Source organism: Podarcis bocagei (genome assembly GCF_964188305.1).
Source record: "Podarcis bocagei genome assembly, chromosome: 1".
In the NCBI taxonomy this organism is placed as follows: domain Eukaryota; kingdom Metazoa; phylum Chordata; class Lepidosauria; order Squamata; family Lacertidae; genus Podarcis; species Podarcis bocagei.
Window position 1 is genome coordinate 117856557 of NC_138125.1, and position 25652 is coordinate 117882208.

Below are 25652 nucleotides of genomic sequence, written 5' to 3' on the forward strand. Positions count from 1 at the left end.
TTCTGTCTCTTTCTTTGTCACAACAAACCCATAAATCACATTCTTCAAATTAAATCCTTGAAGTGCCTCACATACCAAAGGAGCCTGTCCCAGAAGAAGAACCTGTTTATATACCTGAAGAAGAGGAAGCTATACCTGAAAAAGGTACATTCAGCTCATCCTTATCCTTATCAAAGACCTCTTTTAAAAATAAGAACAATAATATGATCTGTGTCGTTTGCTTTATGTTCTCTAAAAGCCATGCAATCTGATCTTATGCATGTTTACTCAGGAATAAATTCTGCTAGTCGTACCAAATTCTGGGCAAGCAGAGTTTTGCTCATTCAGTGGGACTTCCCTTTCCCCCCTTTTTCCCATGCACCCCCCAAAATCTGCTCAAATAGTCCCCTGACTTCCGTATGTTAATTTTGAGGGTGCACAGAGGGGCACTGCAGACGGGAGGAAACGACAGGGAAGTTCCATTGGGTAATCAGTAAAACAGCACTGGAGACAATGAACGATTACTCCCAAGTGAATGGGCATAGGACTGCAGACATACTTTTAATTGCAGTCTAAATACTTCTCTTTCTTGATCTGGTTTCGTGCTGCAACTTTCTTTATAACGCCTCTGAAAATAATTTTACAAACCTGTTTCTAAAGACATAAATAACAGCACTTAAGTATTTAAAGATAACTGTTTCTATGTAAAGATATTTGCATAGCCATACTCTAGAAGTGCGCCATCCAATGTTGGAGGCAAACCATGAGAACTGGTTTTGAAGAAGACATTGGGTAGGTATCCGAGATCAACCAGCCGGTCTGCTGGTTGTTGATAGTTGGGTCAAGAGGTCACGCCCCGACATGCATCAAGTGTGATGCTCCCTGCAAGGCCGCCTCTCAGTGGGGTGCTATGGCCCATTGGCCTCCATGTGACCTCTGGACAGCAATATCCCTTCCCAGACCCCTTTAACAGGGTTTAACCCGCAGCGCAACCCGTGTCCCATTTTAGCAGGATAAAGGTAAAGGGACCCCTGACCATTAGGTCCAGTCGTGACCGACTCTGGGGTTGCGACGATCATCTCGCTTTATTGGCCGAGGGAGCAGGCGTTTGTCCGCAGACAGCTTCCGGGTCATGTGGCCAGCATGACTAAGCTGCTTCTGGCGAACCAGAGCAGCACACGGAAATGCCGTTTACCTTCCCGCTGGAGCGGTACCTATTTATCTACTTGCACTTTGTGCTTTCGAACTGCTAGGTTGGCAGGAGCTGGGACTGAGCAACGGGAGCTCACCCGTCACAGGGATTCGAACTGCCAACCTTCTGATCGGCAAGTCCTAGGCTCTGTGGTTTAACCCACAGCGCCACCTGTGTCCCTAACAGGATACCCAGTTGTAAAAAGCTCCAGACCCGATTCCTTAACCTTAACCTTAACTCATGATCTGATTTGGTATAATGACACTTCTTTGAACACTGTGGGATTTACTCCTAAGTAAACATGAATAGGATTGATGTGTATTGTTTAGTTATCACAAGCAAAGGCCCACATACTGTTTCACGAATTGTTTTTGAAACTCCGCAAAATTTCAAATGTAGTGTGTGATATGGCATGGCTGCTGTTCCGAGAGGAATAGTCACAAATTCTGTTACGCAAATGCTAAAGCAGATTCATGGATTGTGGCCTATGCTGTGACCTGTGTTTGTGCTTCCCTCCCTGCCCCAACCCCAACATGAGCTATGTTTCTCTTTCCGAAGTGGATTAAAAACAAAATTCTTAATCTGAAAATATGTGTTTAAAGTCCCAGAAGTGCCAAAGAAAGTCGTCCCAGAAAAGAGAGTCCCTGCAGCTGTTCCCAAAAAAGTGGAGCCTCCTCCAGCAAAAGGTACACTGAGTAACAAAGAATTAGTGTATGTTTTCTTCAGTTGTACTAACAAGCTGACCTTCCAGAAGAGAAAAGAAACTTCTTGTTTGCCAGTGAATTCAGGGGGATTTAAACTGTGTGCAGGAAATATTTCAAAATGTATATAGTACAACATGTTTGTCCTGTGTCACTTTTGTCTGTTTGCAATGTATGGAAAATGGCTTCCTGGCAGAATATTGTCTGTTGGGTTCTTGAATTGCTGAATTGTTTGTTCTGCAAATTTCTTGCTTTTTGTACACATCTTCCTGTTCTTGGTGCTTCTTGGTGTTGTGTTAGCACTGAGGATTTTTTAAAAAAGCAAAACATATTCTCAAAACACTATCGTGCTTTTTTTTTTTAAGTGGCTGAGGTTCCTAAACCTGTCCCTGAAGAGAAAGTGCCCGTTCCCAAAAAGGTGCCGTCTCCTCCAGCAAAAGGTATAGCCATATATCAAAACCAGAACGCTTTTGACACTTACTTTAAGTCTAGAAATTATCATGTCTCAGAGCATTGAAACACATAGCTAACAATGCTGTGAAGTCTTACATGTTTGTGTGTGCGGTGGCTTTAAATTAAGTCTATGTTGTCTTTAAAGTGCCTGAGGTTCCTAAGCCTGTTCCGGAGGAGAAAGTTCCTGTTGCCAAAAAGGTCCCAGCTCCTCCCAAAAAAGGTATATCCAATCTTTAAAACGGTGTGCAATTTTTATTTTTATTTTTGTCCATAACTGATAACCATTTGTATTAATTCATTAGCTATTAAAGTAGGGTTGCCGTACGTCATACCTGGTGTTCACTTTTGGGAATATGGCAAAGTTGTCTGAATAGATAGCTCTTAAACGTTGCAATGTCATATGTGTTTGTCCGCGCTGGCTCGAGACCAAATTCTTAAAACAACTCAATATTCTTTAAAGTGCCTGAAGTTCCCAAACCTGTCCCAGAAGAGAAAGTCCCTGTTCCTAAAAAGGTGGCAGCTCCTCCAGAGAAAGGTATATCCATAAATCTATACCTATAGATACATAAGATGATAACATTTATCATGGCATTAACCAGTCGTTTTTGTTGTTGTTGTCCCATTACGTTTGAACTTGAACCAACTAAACAATGCCATCCTATACACTTCGACTCAGAAGTAAGTCCCATTGGGATCAATAGGACTTACACCCAGGAAAATGATGGTTATAGGATTCAATCCTAAATCAGCATAGTGGTTTGTGTCATCTTGTATGTCTCTGTGTTGCTTGTGATCTTGTAGTTTGACTGACATTGTGCAATATATATAAAAAAGCTAAAGTAGTGGTGTCATGTCTTTAAAGTGCCTGAGGTACCCAAGAAAGTTGTCCCTGAAAAGAAGGTACCACCTGCTCCTCCTAAAAAAGTAGAGGCTCCACCTGCCAAAGGTACAACTCTTCTTATCTGTGTTATAATGTTCTTCTTTCATATTACTAATTATATGTGTGTTTCATCACAGTCAAATATATGTTAGTAACTTCTTGCATTCGTTTTTATTCATGCTTTATGAATTGTGTGGTTTTCTTATACTTGGTAAACAATTTAAAAATGCCTACCTAAAACAGCACTGTATTTTTTAACATCTCTGAGGAAAAAATATCTGCTGTTAAATCAAAGAAAATTCTTCCACCTAAGTTTGTTTTTGTGCATGTCTAAATATCTTATAAAGAGAATTTATTATTGATCTTTTCTAACATGTTCTAGTCTATTACTATAGGCTACTAGCATTACAGGTATCCCTTTTTTATTTTTAAAAACCCTTCTTGTAATTATAATGATAACTTTGGGTGGTTTTCTTTCTATGTTTGCTTGGTATGCTTATGCACCAGCAAGTCTTTGAAATAATGAAAAATTAATGCTATCTTTAAAGTGCCTGTGGTACGTAAGAAACCCATCCCTGAAGAACAGGCCACTGTTGAAAAATACTTCTATGAAGAATATGAGAAATATGAGACCTATGAGAAGACTGAGGAGTTTCTTCAGGTAGAAGAGGGTGAAGAACCTGAAGAATATGAGGAAGCCCCAGAACCTGAAAGATATGAAGAAGCTCCAGAAGGACCTGAAGTCGAGCAATACGAGGAAGCTCCAGAAGAATTTGAACAGTATGAAGAAGCTCCAGAACCGGAGGAACTTGAGTACTATGAAGAGGTTCGGGAGACCAAGGAGATTGAAGAATATGAGGAAGTGTATGAGGTTCCACCAGCAATAGGTATATTGATCATTTACCTGTTGTTTGTTGCTGCCCTGAGATTGAACCTTCTTTTGAATGCCCAAATTTCCCCTCCCCCCAAAAACCCACCCCAGAGTTCCCTGCTTTTGTGCTTACAAGACTCCATTTGAGGGACAGGTTTCCCAGAGTGGGTCAAACCAACTGTGCTGTTGTTACTGAAGAGTTCAAAAGCTAATGATGGGTGTATCCTCCTTTAATGATTAGAGACTTCTTCTGTAATTGTGATTACAGTCTTCTGAATTTGGCCATTTGGTTTCTTTGTAAATAACTAAAAGCTCCTTCGTAAAATGTTTTTCAAGTGCCTGAGGTGCCTAAAAGAGCCATTGCTGAAGAAAAAGTAAAAGTTGCTGTACCTAAAAAAGAGGAAGCTCCACCAGCTAAAGGTAGATAAAGCTGCTGAATCTGTTCCTTTGTGTACCCTGAAAAATCACGTGCCCTTATGGGAGATTGTTGCCCTTACATTTCAGTTTTCACTAGCAGATAGGACATTAATTTTAATATGTCACTATGGGTTGTATCCACGGTTAGTCATAGTCATAACAGACCCAATGAAATTAAAGGTCATGACTAACATAGGCCCATTAATTTCACTGTGTCTGCTCTAAGTTGGATACAAACCTGTTAGTTGAACTGTCTAAGGGCATGAGCTTGAGCCTCTGATTGGTCAATGTGAACCTGGCTTCACTGGGCAGAAAGTTGTACCCATGGCCATGACAACTGGGGGACAACCATGTGTGTTCAGCTGCCAGGTGAGGAGACCTTCCAGAGTGGCTTTTCAGAAGAAGAATGGGGCTTGAGAGAGGGTATAGTTGGATTGTGGTTCCAAACCACCTAAGTTTCATTACGTTTAGTGGAACAGTTTCCCATATATGTAAGCAACTAGATAAGAGAAGAAAGACCAGTATAGCTAACAAACTGGGATAGATAATTTTTTTCCTTCTCTGTTGAACTTGACATTTAATCAATATTGCCCCTATGCGTCTGTGTCGTTTTTTAAACCCCTTTCTGTCATTTCGTGTGGCATTTTAAGTCTGTTTTGTTTATTCTTGCACTTGATTCGTAATTCAAAGAATGGCAAACTCTTAAAAGAAATGCATGTTTTTAAAGTGCCCGCAGCAAAAAAGAAACCAGAAGAAAAAGTACCTCTAGCTGTTCCTAAGAAAGAAGTGACTCCACCACCTAAAGGTACATTCACTCTTCGCTATCTTGTGTATCTTTCATCTTCTCTCTGTGTATTTTGTATAAATGTGTTGTGCACCTTCAATGGTATGTTGTGTTTGTTCTGTATGTGTACATATTCATGGTGTGTCCTTGTGTTTTGCGTTCCCTTCTTTTGTAATTATGTATATAGCATTCATGTAAGATTCATAAATAACTAAACAAAAGTACTGTATCTTTAAAGTGCCTGAGATAGCTAAGAAAGCTGTTCCTGAAGAAAAAGTGCCTAAGACTGTTCCCAAAAGGAAAGAGCCTTCACCAACTAAAGGTAGATTCAGTAGTAAGACAGAAAGAATGTTGACATTCCTGTGTTCTCGTCTATGGTGTTATCACTAACGCCTCAGAAGAGAACTTTCAGCAATGTGCACATTATTTTAGAAGTGTGTATTTCTCCAAATAAGCTTGAGTTCATGCTCTATCTTTAAAGTGCCTGACATTCCCAAGAGAGCCGTCCCTGAAGAAAAAGTATCCATCACTACCTATGAAGCAGAAGAACCTCCCACAGTAAAAGGTAGATGAAATTTTGAATAGGCAAGAACAAAAAAAAGTATATCTCCGTCAGTGTAGTTGCATGATCAGTGTGCTTAGATCACAGCAGTAAGGCCCTTAGATGTTCCTGGCACAAGTGTATCATAAATCCTATGAAATCTGGAGAAAACATTTTCATTTGGCTTACAAAAATCTGTTGACGATGTTGACAACAGCTGTGATTGGAAGATGTCCTAAATAAAGTGATGGCATTTACTGTATAAAGGAAAAGAGGTATAGCTGACATTAGAAAATGTATTTTATCGGCCAAGCCACTTTATTAAATTTAAATTGCTCATTATCCCCTTCTTTCCTGCGTAGGAAACCATTAAAATGATATTCTGCCCCTGAAGTATTTAAAATGGAAAAAGAATTTGTTTAGTTATTCTTTTCTCTGTGTTATTGTTGTCTTGCGTTTAAAGATGTTATAACTATTTTTTAAAAAAAACAACAACTAAGAGAAAACTAATATCTTTAAAGCTCCCGCAGTTCATGAGAAAACATTACGGGAAGAAAAAGTTACTTATATTATCTCCAGAGAAAAGGAAGGTGCTACAGTTGAAGGTACATCAGAGTTTTATTCAATTTGCAAAATAACTAAGCTTGAAAAGCCGGTCAGTCAGTTTAGCAATTTAATTGGCACTGGGAATAGTAAGAGGTGTCTGATTTTGTAGACTTTATAATATCAAACACCTTATCATGCTGTGTTTTGCTTAATCAAAATGTCATGATTTTAAATATTATTGTCCACATGTTTTGGCGTGAGGACATATTGCAGTGAGGTAGCAGGTCTTATGGTCCAATGGTAGGATTCTGGCTCCAGTGCTGAATTTCCTTTGCGAAGCTTCCTATCAATCATTTGACCTCCACAGTCTAAAACAAATGCACTTGGCCAAACATAGACATAAGGGAAGGAATCTGAGTTGTTAGTATGCAGAGCAGAGCCTGTTGTCACTGTATCAAGAAGAGCATAGTAATTCAGCTGCTGTGGCAAAAATCACTGTTTCTGCTGTTAGCCATTTCACTTTTAAAAGCCAAAGGAAACAACATAGATGTCAGAGAGCAAATTGTAAATGAGTTGTGCTTCTTTAGTTCTAGGATTATTCTTTTTTTAACTTCGTTTGTTTTCTTGATCTGCTGGTCTTCACTGTGTGCTATTTATTCCCCCCCCCCAACCTGTCCTTTGCGTGTCCTTTTGAAACGTCTCAAATATACTAATATCTTTAAAGTGCTTGAACTGGAAGAGGAAGCTGTCCCAGAAGAAACGGCTCCCATTGGTGTTCCTATAAAACAGAAAGCTCCGCCCATTAAAGGTACATACACCACCTCTTCCGCTAACTTCACAAAGCAAGCAGCTACCATTGTATTATCCAGGCCCTTTGTTGGTCTGCTCCTTTTTGTCTTATGTGTGACATAATTGTATACATACTTAAAAATAAACTAATATCTTTAAAGTGCCTCCGGCGGCAAAGAAAGCTGTGCCAGAGAAGAAGAAACCTACTCCTGTACCTAAAGAAGAAGCCCCGCCCATTAAAGGTAACACACCTCTAGCTACAACTGCAGTGAAATGAGACATTTCGCCATTTTATTTCCCCACCTGCTATTCTCTTATATAATTCAGTGTTTTGTGCAATGTAGGAGAATTTCTTGCTAATTTCTTGCCAAATTAATGACAAATTATCCCATGCAATTTTAGGGGGAATAATTAAATGGGATAAAATCCTGTACTAGAAATCTGAATAGGAATAGGAATATTGCTTTTCATCTAGAATCGCCACTCTTGCAAAGCAGAGACGAATGCAGAAGGCAATGTTTTGTCACTGTAATTCTATCATGGGAGATACGTGTCAAATTTCTTCCAAGATCTTTGAAATATGTATGTGTGTGTCCTGTTGTTTTGTCTGTGGTCTGCAATAACCTCTTATTTTAAAATGCCCACATTTCTAAAAAAAGACTAATATCTTTAAAGCACCTGAGATTCGAGAAAAGGCTGTTTCACAAGAAATAATTCCTACTCCATCGGTCTCAAAAGAATTGGAACCTCCGGCAGCTAAAGGTACATCAGCAATTCAGTGAAAGTGATAATGAATCAAGGCATTTAAATGTGCCATAATAGCTCATTGTCATAAATTTCGGGGTGTTGTGTGCCAACGTCAATAACTGTTTATTTAGTTTGTCTGTTTCTATGTGTTTCACAATTTTTTTAATTTCCTGCCACAAACTAATATCTTTAAAGTGCCTGTGATACGAAAGAAAGCCATTTCGGAGGAACAAGTAACAGTTCAAGTATCTAGGAAAGAAGCTACGCGCTATGAAGGTACATAATCCTTGAATTAGAATGTTTTATCTAAAAGTCTTCTAACTTGTCAATGCTTTATGTTACAGAGCCCAAGCCCAGGTTGTCATGTATACTAAAGGTGTTTATGGCCATTTGATCGGCCATTCACACTCCATTCACATTACTAATTGGATAGACTTTAAGTAAATTCATTTTCAAATGCAGCAATAGACACACATGGGGGATTGTTTCAAGGTTTAGATATTATTTAGGCTGCCTTTCATGTGTCTCAGATGTAGCCCAATAAAAACCATTCTCATAAAGCATTAAGGGAGAAAAATGAAAACTTGGGTGAAAAAGAAAATAGCATAAGATCCAGTTAATGATAGTTCAGTAGCAATGTAAAAAACTTTTTTCAGAACTTAACTGAAAAACTTTTTTCAGAACTTAACTGAAGATTGGAATAACAAGAAACCAGAAAGGTGGAACACTTAGATTTTAATTAGATTAGACCAACTGGTTTCAGTGGGACCAAACTTTATAACTAGTAAGGCTAACCATAAAAGCATGACTAGTGCTCAGTTGAGGGGTAAGCCTTAACTTGCCTTGGTAGACATGACCCATGAGAGCAGAAAAATAATCAGAGCCCAGGTGGGGTAAAAAGGAGTTCCAGCAAAAAAATGTTTAGGGACTTATGGAGCGCAGAAGGGGCATATTTCAGAACCTTTCACTCCTCCACCCCCTTTGCTCTTAACAACAGGCACTCTACTTTATATGTGATTGTAGCAAACCTAGATTTAAGCAAATAATTGTGCTGTACTCCTATCTGCTTTCAGCCTGAGCTCTAATTAGCAGAGCAAAAGGTTTGAATTAGTTAACCTTGAAGAGGGCCTGCTTCTGTGACTAAATGAAAAGTATAAGTTTATTCCACAATAAATACGGCTGGGCTCTCTGTTTGTTGGTCATAGTCTTTGGTTATGTCTTTTTTGTCCTATGCTTTTTACAAGTATGATTTTGCATGTCTCAAAGAAAACTAATATCTTTAAGATACAGAAACATTTGAGGAAATGCTTCTAGAAGAAATGGAAGAACGGTATCCTGCCGCCATTCCTAGGAAACGTGAGGTTGCACCTCCCAAAGGTATATTCTCTCTTCGAGGAAAACGTAAAGCTACCAAAGTCACAGAAGTGACATATTTTCATTATTTCGCTCTTGTTCAGTTTGATGCTACTGTTTGCATTTTGTGGTTTAAAAATTCTTACAAGGGAATTGATTTTATTTAAAGTGTCTGAGGTGCCCAGAAAAGGAGTGGCGGAAGAGAAGATATCCATTGCAAAGCATGAAAAAACAGAATTAGTTTCTGTACATAAAAAAGCAGAACTTACTGAAGTATCTCAGATAACGCAGCCTCAAGCACCAGAAAGGAAGACAGCTGCTCGTAGACCCACAAAACCAGAATCTATTGCTGTATCAAAGCCAGCAGAGCCTGAGCTGCCAAAACAGAAGCCACTTGTTGCCAAACCCAGAAAACCACAACCCGTTGTAGAGCCTGAAGTGCAAGAAGAGGAGATAGATATTGCTGAACCTGAGGAACCCATACCTGTTGCAGTTTATGAGGTAGTCGAACCTCATGTGCCAGAAAAGAAGAAAGTCGTTGCTAAACCTAAAAAACCAGAGCCTGTTGTGATGCTTAAAACAGTAGAGTCAAAGCAGGAGATAGCTGTTGCCAAACCCAGAAAACCAGAACCTCTTGTGGAGCTTGAAACAGAAGAGCCTGGGGTGCCAGAAAAGAAGCTATTCATTGCTAAACCTAAAAAAGCAAAACCTGGTGTGGTTCCTAAAACAACAGAGCCTCCAGTGCGAGAAGACCAGATGGCTGTCTCCAGACCTAGGAAATCAGAACCTGTTGGGTTTCCTCAAACAGTAGAGCCTGAAGTGGAAGAAGAGGAGACAGATATTGCTCAACGCGAGGAACCAAAACCTGTTGTAGTTCTTGAGACGGTAGAACCTCATGTATCAAAAAAGAAGGCAGCTGTTGCTAAACCTAAAAAACCAGAACCTATTATGGTGTCTAAAATAGTGGAGCCTCCAGTACCAAAACAGAAGATAGCTGTCACTGAACCCAGAAAACCAGGACCTGTTGTGGAGCCTGAACGGGCAGAGCCTGAAGTGCTAGAGGAGCAGATAGTTGTCTCCAAACCCAGAAAACCAGAATCCATTGTCATGGCTCAGATGGTACAGCCTGAAGTGGAAGAAGAGGAGATAGATATTGTTGAACTCAAGAAACCAAAACCCACTTCAGTTCTTGAGGCAGTTGAACTTCATGTGCCAGAAAAGAAAGCAGCTGTTGCTAAACCTAAAAAAACAGAGCCGCTGGTGTCTGAGCCTCCTGCACCAAAACAGAAGATAGCTGTCACCAAACCCAGAAAACCACAACCTGCTTTGGTGCCTGACATAGAAGGGCCTGAAGAGGAAGAAAAGAAGGCAACCATTGCTAAACCTAAAAAAACAGAGCCTTACATCCCAGAAGACAAGATGGCTGTTGCCAAACCCAGAAAACAGGAATTCATTGTCATGCCTCAGATGGCAGAGCATGAGCTGGAAGAAGAGACAGATATTGTGGAACCTGAGAAACCGAAACCTATTGCTGTTCTTGAGTCAGCAGAACCTCGTGTGCCAGAAATGGAGGTAGCCGCTGCTAAACCTAAAAAACCAGAACTTATTGCAGTGCCTGAAACAGTAAAGCTTCCAGCGGCAAAACAGAAGATGGCTGTCACCAAACCCAGAGAACCAGAAGTTGCCATGGTGCTTGAAACAGCAAAGCCTGAGGTGGAAGGAGAAAAGAGAGCAAAATCCAGGGAGCCAGAACCGACAGTGGTGCCTGAAACAGTTTGGCGGCAAGAGCCAGAGGAAAAGGCAGCTGTTTCCAAACCCAGAAAACCAGAGCCTCCTGTTGTGCTTGAAGCAGCAGAGGCTCAAATACCAGAAGAGACTGTGATGGTTGCTAAGCCTAAAAAACAAGACCCTTATGCTGTGCCTGCAACAGAGCCTCCACCATTAAAAGGTAGACGTCATTCCCAAAGGGAAAAGACACTCTTGGCTATAGAAATGTTTGTCTTGTTTGTGGGAAAGAAATCTTCTTTGTTTCATGTTAGTTTATAAATTTTGTGCAGGCAACTTTTCTTGTCATACGTAAATGTGAATGTTCCAAATTAATGTCAATGTTTGGTGTCAAGTCTTTATGGCCTTGCTGTTATTTATCTTTATTGTGGCTTCTTCAGTTCGTACAATTAACACAATCTAATATCTTTATTGAAGTATCTGGTTTATCCAAGAAACCTGTTCTAGACAAGTGCTGACAAAAAGCAAAAAAACAGAAGCTCTGCTGGATAAGAAAGAAAGTAAAAAAAGAACTTATCTCTTCTTGTTTCCTGATAATCTTGTGTCCCAAAAAGTTCCCATGCTGATTTTTGCAGAAATAGGAATATCATTTGCAGCTGTATTCTTACCTTGATGCATAGGCATCCTTCCCTTTATAAACAAATATGACACAATACATCATAAAACATGAGGTCAGATGCCAGGATGAAAGGGGAAATGCTAATTATGATAACAATTAATAGTAATAAACATACCCAAACCACTGTCAGGAAGGTAACAGCAGTGGAAGTAATCTTACAAAACAGATATATCAGCAGGTGTTTTGAAATCTTTCAAATGTTCAGTTGAGTTCAACCATTTCCATCAGCCCATAAAAGATAACTACTTATATATATGAATGAAGGACCTGTATAGAGGGGAATTTTAATCGCAGTGCCTTCTTTTCAGTCACTTGAATGATTTGTTCAGATTTGCCACCTGGACAGCTAATATTCAGCAACAATTGACGTTGTGGTGCTTGTTCATATGCCAACTATAGATGTTTTGAGAAAAGGTCTATGTCTATACAATGTAAAGGGGAGCCTCTGGCTTTCAATTGAATACCCACCCATGTGATTTTAATGTCAATATTGTCCATGTCATTCCATGTCCATGTGTCATGTTCTGTCTGTTGGGACTAAATCTGTTTCACTTCTTCATGCCGTGTTATAAACCATTTTCAGTTCTTCAAAGTAAAATGTACTAATATCTTTAAAGTTCCCGAGATGCCCAAGAAGGCTGTGCCAGAAGAGAAAATGCCTGTTGCAGTGCCTAAAAAACCAGCGCCTCCACCTGCTAAAGGTATATACCTCAGTCTTGGTGCCATTCATTCTCACCAAAAGAAAAAAGAAATGGGTTATGGGTTCACTTCCCCCCACCCCCATTTATAATTCTGCATTCTTTTCTTCTTCCTCGTCTTCTAAAAACCGACTTCATTTCTTAATTGGAAACGTTCAAATAGGTTTTGGTTACAATTCAGAGAGTTATGGATACAAAACCCCATCGATTTCAATGGAACTTGCTTGCCCCCTGAACTGTGACTGCTTAATATTGACCACTAACCTTCCTGATACTCCTCTAAAGGCGCCTCTTTATTCCTGACACTTTTGCCTACATTTTAACAAACTGAAACGTAACAGAAAATGATGCTATTTCTTTTCAAGTGCCTGAGGTACCCACAAAAGTTGTCCCGGAAAAGAAGGTGCCAGCTGCTGTTCCAGAAGCACCTCCAGCTAAAGGTAACATCCCCTTTGACAGAAAACAGCAGTGGGTTAGGGCTGGTCCAGGAGGATAGGCATTGGCCTGGTTTGCATGACATGGTAAGAAGAAACCTCAGCTGCAGCTCATGGTTAGTGAGTAGACCACTTAACAGTGAGTCTGGGCTCCGGCAATACACTAAACCAGGCCTCCTCAACCTCGGCCCTCCAGATGTTTTGAGACTACAATTCCCATCATCCCTGACCACTGGTCCTGCTAGCTAGGGATCATTGGAGTTGTAGGCCAAAAACATCTGGTGGGCTGAGGTTGAGGAAGCCTGCACTAAACTAAACTTTGATTGAGCTCAGCGCAGTGTAATACTAAAAAAGACTATGGAGGAGCAAAATGGTTGCAAGCTGGTGATTGAAAGCCTGCACTTTTGCACAATTCTGGTAAGCCATAGCTTAGCTTACTGTGTCACATGAACCAGGCCAGTGTATATCTTATTATTTTAAATTCATATTACTTTTTTATACTACACATTATCATCTCTAAATGCCATGCGTTCTTCACTTTAGGAGACCATATCAAGTGTGGTATTTGGATACCAAAGGTGGCAGAAATGTTCTCCTTTAAGCTAATATTATTTATTTGTTTGCTTGTTTGTTTGTAAATTCACAGTCAGCCGTTAATATCAAAATTTCTAGAACAGGTCACCATAAAAATAAGAAAACAATTTTAAAAGATCAAACAGCAGATAAGACTAGCATCACTAAGACAGTCTCCTCAACAGTGAACAGGCAGGTGAAATAAATAGGGTGGCATCAAAAGATATTATGAGAATATATAATTATGGTTTCCGTCAAATTTCAAATTATAAATTATACATTAAAGATAAAGGATATAAATTGAATATTATTATTTAAATATCCCCATCTACTATAACTTTATTTCATATTATTATATTTCCTTTTTAAATTATTATTGAAACTAATTTATTGTAGTGTTGGTTGTTAAATTGCTAACTGCTTAATTATTTACTGTTCTGTTACTGGTTTGTCAATGCTGCGCTTTCTTCCTTACTATTACTTTCTATTTAAATTATGTATAATTTTAAAAAAAATGTTAATGGTGGTGTTAATAACAATGATGGCAAAAAAGACTGCATGCTAGGTGAGCCTCCCTTGGGAAATAGTTCCACAAAAAGGCCCCTACCCCAGTCACCGCCCACCTTGTCTCAGAGAGATGGCACATTTCAGATGAGAGCCCTCAAAGACAAAGCCTTGTGTGTTAGATGATGGCCAGTGCAGTCAAATCTCAGAAGCGGCTGCTGCTGCATTCGATGGGATTTGAACGTAACTGGACCTAGGATTACAGCCTTAAGCTGAGCAATGTTGTCACTTGTTAATATTCAGTGGGACTTACTTCCTAGTGTGCATTGAGTTTAGACTGCAGCCTCAGTTTGCATTTGTGTCTTAGAAGTTATATTTATCGTCCTGCAAAAAGAGTAAGCAAAATCCATACCCTTCCTTTAACAGTGCCTGAAGTACCAAAGAAACCTGTTCCAGAAGAGAAAGTTGTGCCTAAAAAGCCAGAGGTGCCAGCAGCTAAAGGTGTGTGCATTTCATGAATTCAACAAATAAGATACTCCCATCCCGTCAGTTCCTTACTGTTCCTTTAGTGTCTACACTTCATTTCTTTCATACTTCCTTGTCATTATTCTTCACATAGAATACATGGCAGCAACGATAGCACTTCTTAGTCATGTTGTATATATGGTATACAGTAGTACCTTGGTTCTCAAACTTAATCAATTCCAGGAGTCCATTTGACTCCCAAAACCGTTCAAAAACCAAAACACAGCTTCCAGTTGGCTGCAGGAGCTTCCTGCATGCAAGCGGAAGCCGCGTTGGATGTTTGCAGCATTCGGGAGCCGATTTGTTCGACAACTAAGCTATTCGAGAACCAAGGTACTACTGTTTAAGTTCACATTATTGAAGCTATTATGTGTCCACCTGCTACCATTCTGTGACAGGATTAACATATGCTACCTTTGGAATAAATGGCATTAACATAAGCTAATCTTATTCAGTGCCTGAGGTACCAAAAAAACCTGTCCCAGAAGAAAAAGCTCCAGTGGCTGTGCCGAAGAAGCCAGAACCTCCACCTGCCAAAGGTAGGCCTCATTTTTAAAGAAAGAATGACAAGTTAGTACTACCAGGGCTTTTTTTCAGCCGGAACTTGCTGGAACTCAGTTCTGGCACCTCTCAGGTGGGCGCCATTGCCATTCTAAGGAAACAAAGTCTGGCACCTCTTTTTCTAGAAAAATAGCACTGAGAAGTACACATTTTTTCAAACTGAAGTCTGTTGGTGTTAGTATACTGTATATCTGCAATGCCTAAATGTGTTTGGGTGAGCATAAGAAGAGACCAAAAACCCATCTAATCTAGCACATGGCTGTCACAGTGCCCGACTAAATAGATGCTAATGGGAAGTCTACAAGCAGAACATGGGCACTACAGCACTCTTCTCACTTGCGATTTCCCAGAAACTGGTTTTGAGGAGCATACTGCCCCTACTCTGGAAGTAGTACACAACCATAATGGCTGGTAGCCACTGGTAGCCTTATTCCCCCATGAACCCCTTTGAAGGCCAACCAATTTGGTGGTCATCACTGCATTAAGAACAACATGTCAGAATCATGAACTCAAATGATGGATCTGTGCTGCAATTTAATGTTGGGGTTGTGTGTGTGTGTTTGCAACTGTGTATGTTTCTTAAATGACTTGTTGTAAAAAATATATATATTAATGTTTTCAAGTGCCTGAGGTGCCAAAGAAAGTTGTTCCGGAAAAGAAAGTACCAGCTGAAGTGCCTAAGAAACCGGAAGCTCCACCTGCTAAAGGTGTGTATTACTCGTAACGCATGAAACAGCTTTGTTTGCTCTTGGGAGGAATATTTAACCTTTATCAAGGGGAGAGACAGGAAAATATCGATTTCCGTCTGTGTGTTTCTACTGTGTTATCCGTAAAGAAAGATAGGAGGCTTACTACTGTACAGCTTAATTGTGTCATACCAGTTCTCTACAGTTTTGTCCTTATTTTTGAAGTTCTGTGTTTTACGACTTTCATGTGTCCTTAGTATATTCTGCACATTCTTTGATATTCGCATTCTTAAATGAAATTATTTTCCCTTCAAGTTCCGGAAGTACCCAAGAAAGTGGTCCCTGAGGAAAAAGCAAAGGTTCCTGAGCCTAAAAAACCAGAGGCTCCTGCTGTTAAAGGTACATGTCATAACCAGAAACGCCACAAAGAACTTCAGATTTGCTTTATAGATGTAACATTAGTTTCCCATAACTGAATATTTATGAAAGTATGTTTAATAGTCTTATTTTCCCTCTGAGATGACTTCTCATAATGCAGTCATATGTAATATGTGTCCCACATGTATTTTAGAAAAAAGATAGCCCTTTATGTTGGTTTCCCTTCCCCTTGTTTGCTCTTGTTAATTACTGGCATACATCACTGAAGCCCAAGACTTAAAACAATTTACTATCTTTGAAGTTCCTGAGGTGCCAAAGAAAATCCCAGAAGAAAAAGTACCCGTGAAAAAGCCTGAACCTCCAGCACCCAAAGGTATATCTTAGCATCTTGGGAATATTTGTATTCATATTGTTTTGCATGTTTAGTTCTTTCAAATTCGCCACCTCCTCGGATTTCCTTCTACTGTTTTGGTGGCAAACTCAAATCTGTTCACTCGATTCTGTGAACAGATCTAAGGAGTGCTGCTTGAGTTTCTTGTATAATCTGTTTTTCCTTTGCGTTTTGCTCATCTCTTCTACATTTAGAAAGCTGGTGCATGTTTTAATCTGTTTATTGTTATTTTAGCCTTTTCAAAAGTCTTAAATTACTGTTGTTAATTCTTCTTATCAATAATTGTATTATCTTTTTTTGTAAACCCCTTTGAGGATTTGTTTTTTATTTTACTTTGTTTTTACAATCAAGCAGTATATAAAATTTCTCGTGAAAGTAAATAAATAAATCGGACATTAAAACTGACCAATGTCTTTTAAAGTGCCAGAAGTTCCCAAGAAAGTCGTTCCAGAAAAGAAACCGCCTGAACCGGAAGCTCCACCAGCTAAAGGTACATGTCAACATTATTGTGGTCACATGGAAGCATCTTCTTATTCTGATGTGTTTGTTGTACTTTGTGTTTCTTGTTTTCTCTTATGATGTACAACATGTCTTCTTCATGTGAGATATTCAGAAGGCTTTCAGCCTATTTATAAAATAATTTCTTTATTAGCTTACTCTTAGCTCCTGGTGAGTGATCTGCCATCCAGGCTGTTAACCTATTTACTTTCAGCAACCCTGGCAGCAGAAATTTACTGGAAAATAAACTGTGTAGTTCATATACTTAAGGAAAATTCAAATGAGAATGTACCAGGAAGCATCTCCATCCCTTACTAATGCTATGCTCATCTTCCATTGATTGTGATAATTTAACAGAAGGACAAAGAAATAGGATGGCAATTAAACTGCCACACTTTATAGAGATCTACATAACTTCTCAGGAAAGGGAAGGAGGACTCATTTAACAAAACAAAAACAAACTAGGGATATAGCATGAAAATAAAGAAAATATACTGTCTGCATTTGTGGAGAGGAGGAGAAAATTGTATTTGAATATCGTTTTTGTCACTGTTTTCAAGTTTTGTGTTCATTGTTTTCAAATCTTTTATATCTTTGACAATCACACATTCAAAACTAATATCTTTTAAGTGCCTGAAGTGCCCAAGAAAATTGTCCCAGAAGAAAAAGTACCAAAGAAACCAGAACCTCCCCCTGCTAAAGGTATTTGTCAATTCTGAAATAATCATAGTGAAAATATTTGGGTACAATGCTGCTTATATAGAATCAGTAGTAAAACTCCCATGGGTTTTAAATGGAGCAGGATTCCAGCTTTTGCCTTGCTCCCATGCCTTCAGTTCCTTCATTTATTACTTCCCATTGAAATGTGGCATTTATTAGGCACAATCCAGGTGAAGCTAAGCACTTTTAAGGCTACAGTTCTATGCACACATCTGAGAGAAAAGTTCATTGTACACCATGGGACTTCCTTCTGACTAAACATGAGCAGGAAGTTTATGCATGTCCCATTAATTTCAGTGGAAGGATTAAGCACAAAGTGCTTAACTTTAACTGGATTATGCCCAAAGTAACATGTAATCCAAATGCATATCAGATACATTTTTATAGTCTTTTTGATCATATTGAGTAAGGAAAGCCAGAGGTTTATGAGCTGTCAGTGACATTTAGGTTGCATTGAGCTTGGTGGGTCACAAAGAAGTTGGTGGTACGCCTAGGCAATGCATGTCTACAAAATATCAACAGGCCAAAGAAGACATGTAAACTTCCAGTTGTGTTGTGTCATCTTCCTATAAGGTGGCAAAATTCTTGTCAAAGGCATAAACTTCTTCATTATCCATTTAAGTCATTGGATGTTAATGTGAACATCCTATTAATATGTACTTGGATTTTACCATCATTTTGAGTATATCATTGGGCTTTGAGAATTAAGGAGTACACCTTAGGAATATATGATGGCCCAGAAGAAAATATTTATCAAATATTTATCAGTTCATATATAGTCATCAGTAATAGAGTAAATATAACCAAGGCTAAAACCACTCCAATCTTTTTACAGATTTACTATTTATGAGGAGTGGGGGTGTAATGCTATCTTGTCACAGTGGGATTGTAAATGCATTTTCTTTGTTTGTGTTTGATACCCTTGTTTTCCATCTGCATTGTCTGAATTAGTGATTGTTTTAATGAAAGAGAAAAGCGAGAGGCTGAGATAGATCTTCAATGTTATGTAGTAGATAATGTTGTATATCGTCATGTTTTGTGTCTCACGGTTTCTTGATCTCATAATCTTGCACATTGCATTTCGAATTAATAATAGTAAAACAAACAAATATCTTTAAAGTGCCAGAGGTGCCCAAGAAACCTGTGCCTGAAGAGAAGCTCCCTACTCTCAAAAAGAAAGAACCACCAACACCTAAAGGTATATGTTATATGTGATCAAATCTTGAAGTGAAAAACATCATTTTCTTATACTCTTGATCATTGATCATCTTTTGGATATCCTTATGAGTCTATGTCATGCATTCTTTTGAGTAGCTTTCTGTGGCTAGCATCTCCATCCTTATAGTTCTGCTGTTGGTACAAGTGGAGTTGTACTTCATGGTAGTTTGTTGTTACAAGATTCTGGGGACAAAAGCATGCATGCCCCCTCACCTTACATCTTGAGCTTTGACATTTTCCCATCTTTTACATTTCATTGTGCTTTCAAAATTCAATAGTAAGCATTAACTAATATCTTTAAAGTGCCAGAAGTGCCCAAGAAGGCTGTCGTCGAAGAGAAAGAACCAACTCCTGTGCTTAAAAAGCCTGTACTTAAGGAACCAGAACCTCCTCCTGTTAAAGGTACATTTCAGCATTAATGCAGTTATAAAGAATGTGGTTTTGATGCAGGTGTTTAAAGCAGATGTCTGGGAGATTCTTGTTCTGTCTGTGCTCCGTTGCTTAAAATTTCTTTTGTAAACAATACTGTTGGTTCAGTCCAGTGTGTGAGAGAAAAAGTGCTTAGCTGTGCTGAACTGCATCACGACTGCTTTCTCTGTGTCCTAGTATGCAAACACACAATTGCTGATTTTGTTATAATTGTGCATTATGTTTCAATCTTCTTCATATTAGCTACATATCTTTTGCCCCTTCTTAAAAGTAAAACTAATCTCTTTTAAGCACTCAAAGTACTTCGGAAAACTGTGCCAGTTTAAAAAGTAACTCTTGTTTTACCTAAAGAACCAGAACGCTTTGCTGTGTCTGAAGAACCAGAGACCATTAGTGTTTATGAAGAAGAAAAAGTCACTGTTGAGTATGAAGAAGAAGTCGTCACTGTTGTTGCCGAAGAACGTCAACCTGCTATTGTGCCTAAGAAACCCAAGCCTACCATTGTCCCTAAGAAACCAGAAGCTGCAGCCGTGCCGAAACCACCAAAGACTGTACTTAAGAAACCAGAACGCCCACCTGCTAAAGAGACCTTGGAATATGAAGAAGAACGAGAGGTGCAAACGATTGTTGGGTACAGAGAGCGAACACATGTTTCTGTCCACCAGGACATAGAGGCTATAGTTGCACTTGAAGAACCCGAGAGTGCTTCAGCTTTTGAGATCACAGAGCCTGAGCAATACTTTATTGAGGGATCAGAGGAGATTATTTCACTTGAAGGACCCGAAGCTGTCCCAGAAGAACCAGAAGTCGTTGCTGCTCCAGAAGAAATGAAACCTGCTATTGTGCCAAAAAAGCCGAAGCCTACTGCTGTAGCTAAAAAGCCAGAACCTGCGGCTGCACCCAAGAAACCAGAACCTATTGCGGTGCCTAAAAAGCCGAAACTTGCTCCTGTACCTAAAAAACCGGAGCCTCAGAAGCCAGAACCCTTGTTCAAAAAACCGGAACGCCCACCAGCTAAAGAGATCGAAGAGCACGAAGAGGAACGAGAGGTGCAGACTTTTATTGGAAAGAGAGAGCGACAACATGTTTCCGTCCACCTAGACATAGAGGCCATAACTCCTTTTGAGGAACCTGAGAGCGCTGCAGCTTATGAGATGGAAGAAGAAGAACAATACGTCATTGAGGGGTCCGAGGACATTGTTTCCCTTACAGGACCTGAGCCTGTTGCTGTCCCTGAGGAACCCCAAGTCGTTGCTGCTCCTGAGGAACCTAAGCCTGCTCTTGTGCCCAAAAAACCCAAGCCTGTTGCTGCGCCTAAGAAACCTGAACCCGAAGCTGCTCCCAAGAAACTGGAACACGTCGTGGTGACGAAAAAGCCGAAACCTGCCGCTGTGCCTAAAAAACCAGAGCTTGCGGCACCGCCCAAGAAGCCCGAACCCTTGTTCAAAAAACCAGAACGCCCACCAGCTAAAGAGATCGAAGAGCACGAAGAGGAACGAGAGGTGCAGACTTTTATCGGAAAGAGAGAGCGGCAACATGTTTCCGTCCACCAAGACATAGAGGCCATAACTGCTTTTGGGGAACCTGAGAGCGCTGCAGCTTATGAGTTGGAAGAGGCAGAACAATACGTCATTGAGGGGTCTGAGGACATTCTTGCACTTGAAGCACCTAGAGCTGCTCCTGAGGAACCAGAAGTCATTGCTGCTCCTGGCGAGCCTACGGAAGTACCTAAGAAACCAGCAAAAGGTATATGGCATAATCTTTTCCAGTACAAAGAGTATGTCTTCCTTAAAGCAGAATGTTGACAAGCGTTGCTTTGCCAACTTTCTGCTGAGCAATTCGAAAAACTGCTCTTGGAAACAAAGTTGTTGTGTGTATACATTGGTGCGTGGGTGTGTGAAAGAGAGAAAGGTTCTTTCTGATTCTGCAAAGCAATTTGCTTAGGCCTGCAAGAATTTGAAATTTCCATTATTAATTGACGTGAAAGTAAATAAAAAACAACAACTTAAATGTATAAATGGAAACAGATTCAGGAAGAATTATTCATTTGAAGCTGGATGAAGGTGATGTCTGATGTGCCTGTGGGTTGATGGATATATTTTTTCCCCTGTCTTTTAACAAACCAACTAATATCTTTAAAGTGCCTGAGGTACCCAAGAAAGCTGTCCCAGAAAAGAAAGTACCAGTTCCTGTGGCTAAAAAAGTCAAACCGCCACCAGCTAAAGGTATATGTCCACACCTAAAGAAGAAATTTCTTTGTTCTTCTTAAAATACTCTCTTCTTCTGTACTGTCTCTCCTATAGTTTTTGCTTGACTGAAATAACCTAGTGTTCATGAACTCTGTATGTATAATACGAAGTCTGTATGTCTCTAGATACGATGTACGTCTATGTATCTGTCTGTAGCATTAATCTTGCTTTTGATACGTCCTTAATTCTTCGTTCCTCTTCTTAACATCTTGGTACCTCTTACTTCAATAATTCTCAAAGTAAAAATAGAAATATTATCTTTAAAGTGCCTGAAGAGCCCAAGAAAGTTGTTCCCGAAAAGAAAAAACCAGCTGCTGCACTTAAAAAACCAGAAGCTCCTCCCGCAAAAGGTACTTTTATCATTCACAGAGAAAATCATTATCTTGCTTGCTGCGTTTGGTTCAGCTGTTGGATTTGTAAATCGTACTAATGTGTATAAATGACAGGCTGAGCCTAACCTGGGAGGGGATGGGGGTGAGGGAGTGTTTGTGTCCAAACACAATAGGTAGCTTCAATACCTTCAGCAGCTCCACTTTTGCTTTTAATGCCTTGTTTGTTTTACCTACATGAAAGTAAAACTAATTAACATTTCTTGAAGTCCCTGAAGTCCCTAAGAAACCTGTGCCAGAAGAAGAGGCCCCTCTTGCTGTTCCTAAAGAGCCGGAACCTCTGCCTGCAGAAGGTAGCTCTCCCTATTAATCACGACGTCATTCTTATCCAGACTGCTATGTCCGCTTTGTTTGGTCTTACGTTTTATGTGGTCCTGTATGTATATGTAAGGTGAGGGTGGTGGTGGTAGAGGACTGTCTGTTCTTTATGATGTCCTTCTGTTTAAAGTCTGCCTTTCTGCCTTATTACAGATTTCAGGCCACAGTCTTCAATGGCTGCGAGCAATTCTAACCGTGGAAAACCCACGCTTAGAATCTTGATTTGCCATTAAGGACTGAAGCTAATACTTCAATCATCTCATTTTGCACAAATTGGCTTTGGCCTTTTTGTCATCTTTCTGCTGTGTGGTGTTGCACTCCTTTTGGTTGCAATTATAGTACTGGCCTCATTTATAGGGGCCTTAGGGAGAAATCAGAAGCAGGGCTTTTTCTTTCCTTTTTTGTCCAGCAGCAGCAAGTCTACCTGGGGCTTTGGCCCAAATTTTTATTGATCCCATGGTCCCAGAGGCACATTTGACCAATGATGTGCTGCAGTACTTCAATTCAACATTCTGGATCGAGCCCTCAAGAGTTGGCAGGGGATTCTTAGATTTCACACCAGAACTGTAGCTATTGCCTTTGTGTTGAGGGATCTGAATTGTGAACATTTGAATGAAACACAGCTGCATCAAATAGTTGCTTCATACAAAATTGGACCTTATCAGGCCATCAAAGCTGCCCCAACTTCTTTGAAGGGGAAAAACACATGTATATATATATAAAAAAATCTGTGAATCTGATGGCAACAATCCTTCTTTAAAATATGTGTGAATATAATCTGGACATACACTTTTCAAAAGCCCCATCAAATGCAGACTATATAGGCCTTTGTGCAGAGGGCTGCAGAGGGTTCCTAAAGGCCTGATGCAATTTCTGTTTACGAAAGCATCCATTTAAGGGCCTTCCATCCATTTATGTACAAAAATACACTGTGACACTGGTGTGTTTGTCTGTGAATGTGTATGTTGTAATAATGTCCCCGCTATTTTGTGCAATATGTCTCCAATTCTTCTTGCCATTTGATCTTTGAAATGGCAATCTTATCTTCGTTGTCGATATTCTTTAAAGAGCCAGAAGTTACAGAGGAAATTGAACCGGAAGAACCAGTACCTGTTCCTATTCCAGAAACAGAGGAGATAATTCCAGATGAAGGTATATACTAAAGTGTGAATGAAATATACCACTTTCTTTTGTACCATCTCCATCTTGCAGAGTAAGAATTAGGTGTGTTTGTTCCGTGATGTGTACACTCCAGTATGTTTTGTTTTGTTATTTTTGTGTGTGTGTTTGTATGCGTGTATTTCCTATGTTGTATTGCTTTCTGTAACTGTGTGGTGATTCCCATTATCTTTGACCATGTAAACACCTTTCCCTCTTAATTGACTTGGAAGTTTACTAATGACTTTTTCAAAAACTTTCTTGAACCTATGGGCCATCAGATATTTTGAGCTGAGTTGTTTATTTTGGCACTTGCATTACTGGGACTTTTACGAATAGAGTCTATAAAAGCAGTTTATTTCCTTTGTTACATTAGATGGTTTACATCTGAGGTTTATATAGTATAATTACATTAGCACTGAATCTACCGCAATATCATTTAAAGAACCAGAACCGGAGAAGAAGATACCTGAAAAACCCAAACCCCGTGTACCTTTCCCACCAAAAGAGGAGGTTAAGGAGGAAAAGGTTCAGCTTAAAGGTATCAGCAGCAACCCCAACAGTACTTAACAACTTTTACTAAGCCCCAGTTTTATAACTAATGCCTGTTGACACATAATAATGTTCTTTGAAAGTGTGGACTTTAGGCTGCCATCCTATTCCCACTCACCTGGGAGTAAGCCTGATTAAACTTACTTTTGAGTAGGTGTGTATAGGATTGCGCTGTTAATATATTAATGTAAGTCTAACTTAATGTTGTCTGAATGGTTTTCAGTCTAATGTCCCTACTCACTGATGGTTTTCATTTTTTTATTGTTTCTAAATTTGTAATTAGGGTTTGCAATCCAGATAGTTAATTTTACCTGTGCTCTAAGGCCTTATGCATGGTGTAGAAAACCTCCCGTTACATTCAATCAGTCACTGTGCTTTGCAGATAGAGAGCCTCCTTCAGATACCATCTTACCAAGAGCTTTGTTCCACATAATGTAGGAATCAGGCCTTAAGTGTCTTGGCGCCTAACCATTGGAATTCTGTCCTATTAAACATTAGACAAGTGATGTCTCTGTTGCTTTTTTGGTACCTTCTGAAGATCTTCCTATTTCAACAAGCCTTTTAAATAGAGATCTTTCCCAGTCTGCATCTGTATTGGAATTGTATTGGGTGTTTTTAGATGAATTAATTGTTTTGTCTTTTGTGTTTTTGCTGCCCTGGGCTCCTTCAGGAGGAAGGAAAGGTTATAAATTTAACAAATGATGACGGCGATGTCACCTCACAAACTGCTTTTGAAACTCTCCTGAGTTTCAAACACCAGTCAACGTGTGGCATGTTTGTTTGCTGTCTGAGATTCAGAAGTCCAGAGTCCTACTGAGTGTGTGAAACTTGTTTTATAGTTCTTTGGATTGTATTTAGTTATTTGAAAGTGCATGTGCCAAGCATGGATGTAATATAGCTAGCATTCAGAATTAAGCATAGAGAAAATGGAACTCAAAGCATTATAGACAGGGAGGAAGATTTATTACTTCCTAATGAAAATCAGTAGTGGATTATCAAAATAAACAACTATATGTAGCTTTTTTAAAGGTTCCATAAAAAATATTACTCCACATCCCACATTTTGCAATATTCTGATCTTATACAGCATCATGAAAAGAATCAAACATAATTTAATATTTCAAAGTGTATCACCTAAGTAATATTTGGTCCTACAAGAATTGCATTTACTTTTGAAAAATCTGTTCTTTTCCCACCATCTCAAATCAGAGGGAAATAGATCCTCTTCCCGAAACAAGATTCCACCCCACCACCGCACACACTTTTGCAATAATAGTTTCACGCAAAATTCACAGCGAAAAACTTGGTTATAGGGTCTTTATAGCTTATGTCAAGAAGGAACATTGTGGCTACACAATCTATTAAAGTTTCAACAGAAGTGGATGTCCTCTCTGCTAAGTATATATAGATCCAGTGAAAACAAATTATTGTATGATCAGATATGCTAGAACCAAAGTAAGCAATGTAAAGTCTTCAGGCTGCATGTATCCTAAGAAGGCCCTTCCCCAGCCCAAGCAGCCACTATGTGGTAAGTTGTCCACAGACCCTTGTGTCTTGTTCTCATCTTAAAGAGCGCTAGACTGTAGTTTTTAGTATATTTCACAAAGTAGTATATTTTTCATTCCATTTCCATGTGTGACTTCCAGTGGTTGTTTTGTGTTCAACTCGATTCACTTTTTTCCTATTTTCTTTTTACTGAAGCATACTTTCATTT

General features: G+C 39.4%; 1 protein-coding gene across 1 annotated transcript in view; it reads left to right on the forward strand.

Annotated features, from left to right (window-relative positions):
- The window catches only part of TTN (titin), a 291856-nt gene that overhangs the window by 148066 nt on the left and 118138 nt on the right, over positions 1–25652 (forward strand). The window contains exons 138-172 of the mRNA XM_081202301.1: positions 64–144; positions 1774–1857; positions 2238–2312; positions 2471–2545; positions 2786–2860; positions 3188–3271; positions 3754–4092; positions 4413–4496; positions 5221–5298; positions 5516–5599; positions 5759–5842; positions 6340–6423; positions 7089–7172; positions 7315–7395; positions 7829–7915; positions 8096–8176; positions 9185–9277; positions 9423–11201; positions 12275–12358; positions 12721–12795; positions 14293–14367; positions 14847–14930; positions 15576–15659; positions 15954–16037; positions 16318–16389; positions 16829–16897; positions 17536–17607; positions 18746–18823; positions 19147–19245; positions 19624–21018; positions 21414–21497; positions 21788–21871; positions 22120–22203; positions 23297–23380; positions 23832–23927. Of these exons, the coding sequence (XP_081058427.1) occupies positions 64–144; positions 1774–1857; positions 2238–2312; positions 2471–2545; positions 2786–2860; positions 3188–3271; positions 3754–4092; positions 4413–4496; positions 5221–5298; positions 5516–5599; positions 5759–5842; positions 6340–6423; positions 7089–7172; positions 7315–7395; positions 7829–7915; positions 8096–8176; positions 9185–9277; positions 9423–11201; positions 12275–12358; positions 12721–12795; positions 14293–14367; positions 14847–14930; positions 15576–15659; positions 15954–16037; positions 16318–16389; positions 16829–16897; positions 17536–17607; positions 18746–18823; positions 19147–19245; positions 19624–21018; positions 21414–21497; positions 21788–21871; positions 22120–22203; positions 23297–23380; positions 23832–23927 (6135 nt within the window). The remainder of the gene's footprint in view (positions 1–63; positions 145–1773; positions 1858–2237; positions 2313–2470; positions 2546–2785; positions 2861–3187; positions 3272–3753; positions 4093–4412; positions 4497–5220; positions 5299–5515; positions 5600–5758; positions 5843–6339; positions 6424–7088; positions 7173–7314; positions 7396–7828; positions 7916–8095; positions 8177–9184; positions 9278–9422; positions 11202–12274; positions 12359–12720; positions 12796–14292; positions 14368–14846; positions 14931–15575; positions 15660–15953; positions 16038–16317; positions 16390–16828; positions 16898–17535; positions 17608–18745; positions 18824–19146; positions 19246–19623; positions 21019–21413; positions 21498–21787; positions 21872–22119; positions 22204–23296; positions 23381–23831; positions 23928–25652) is intronic.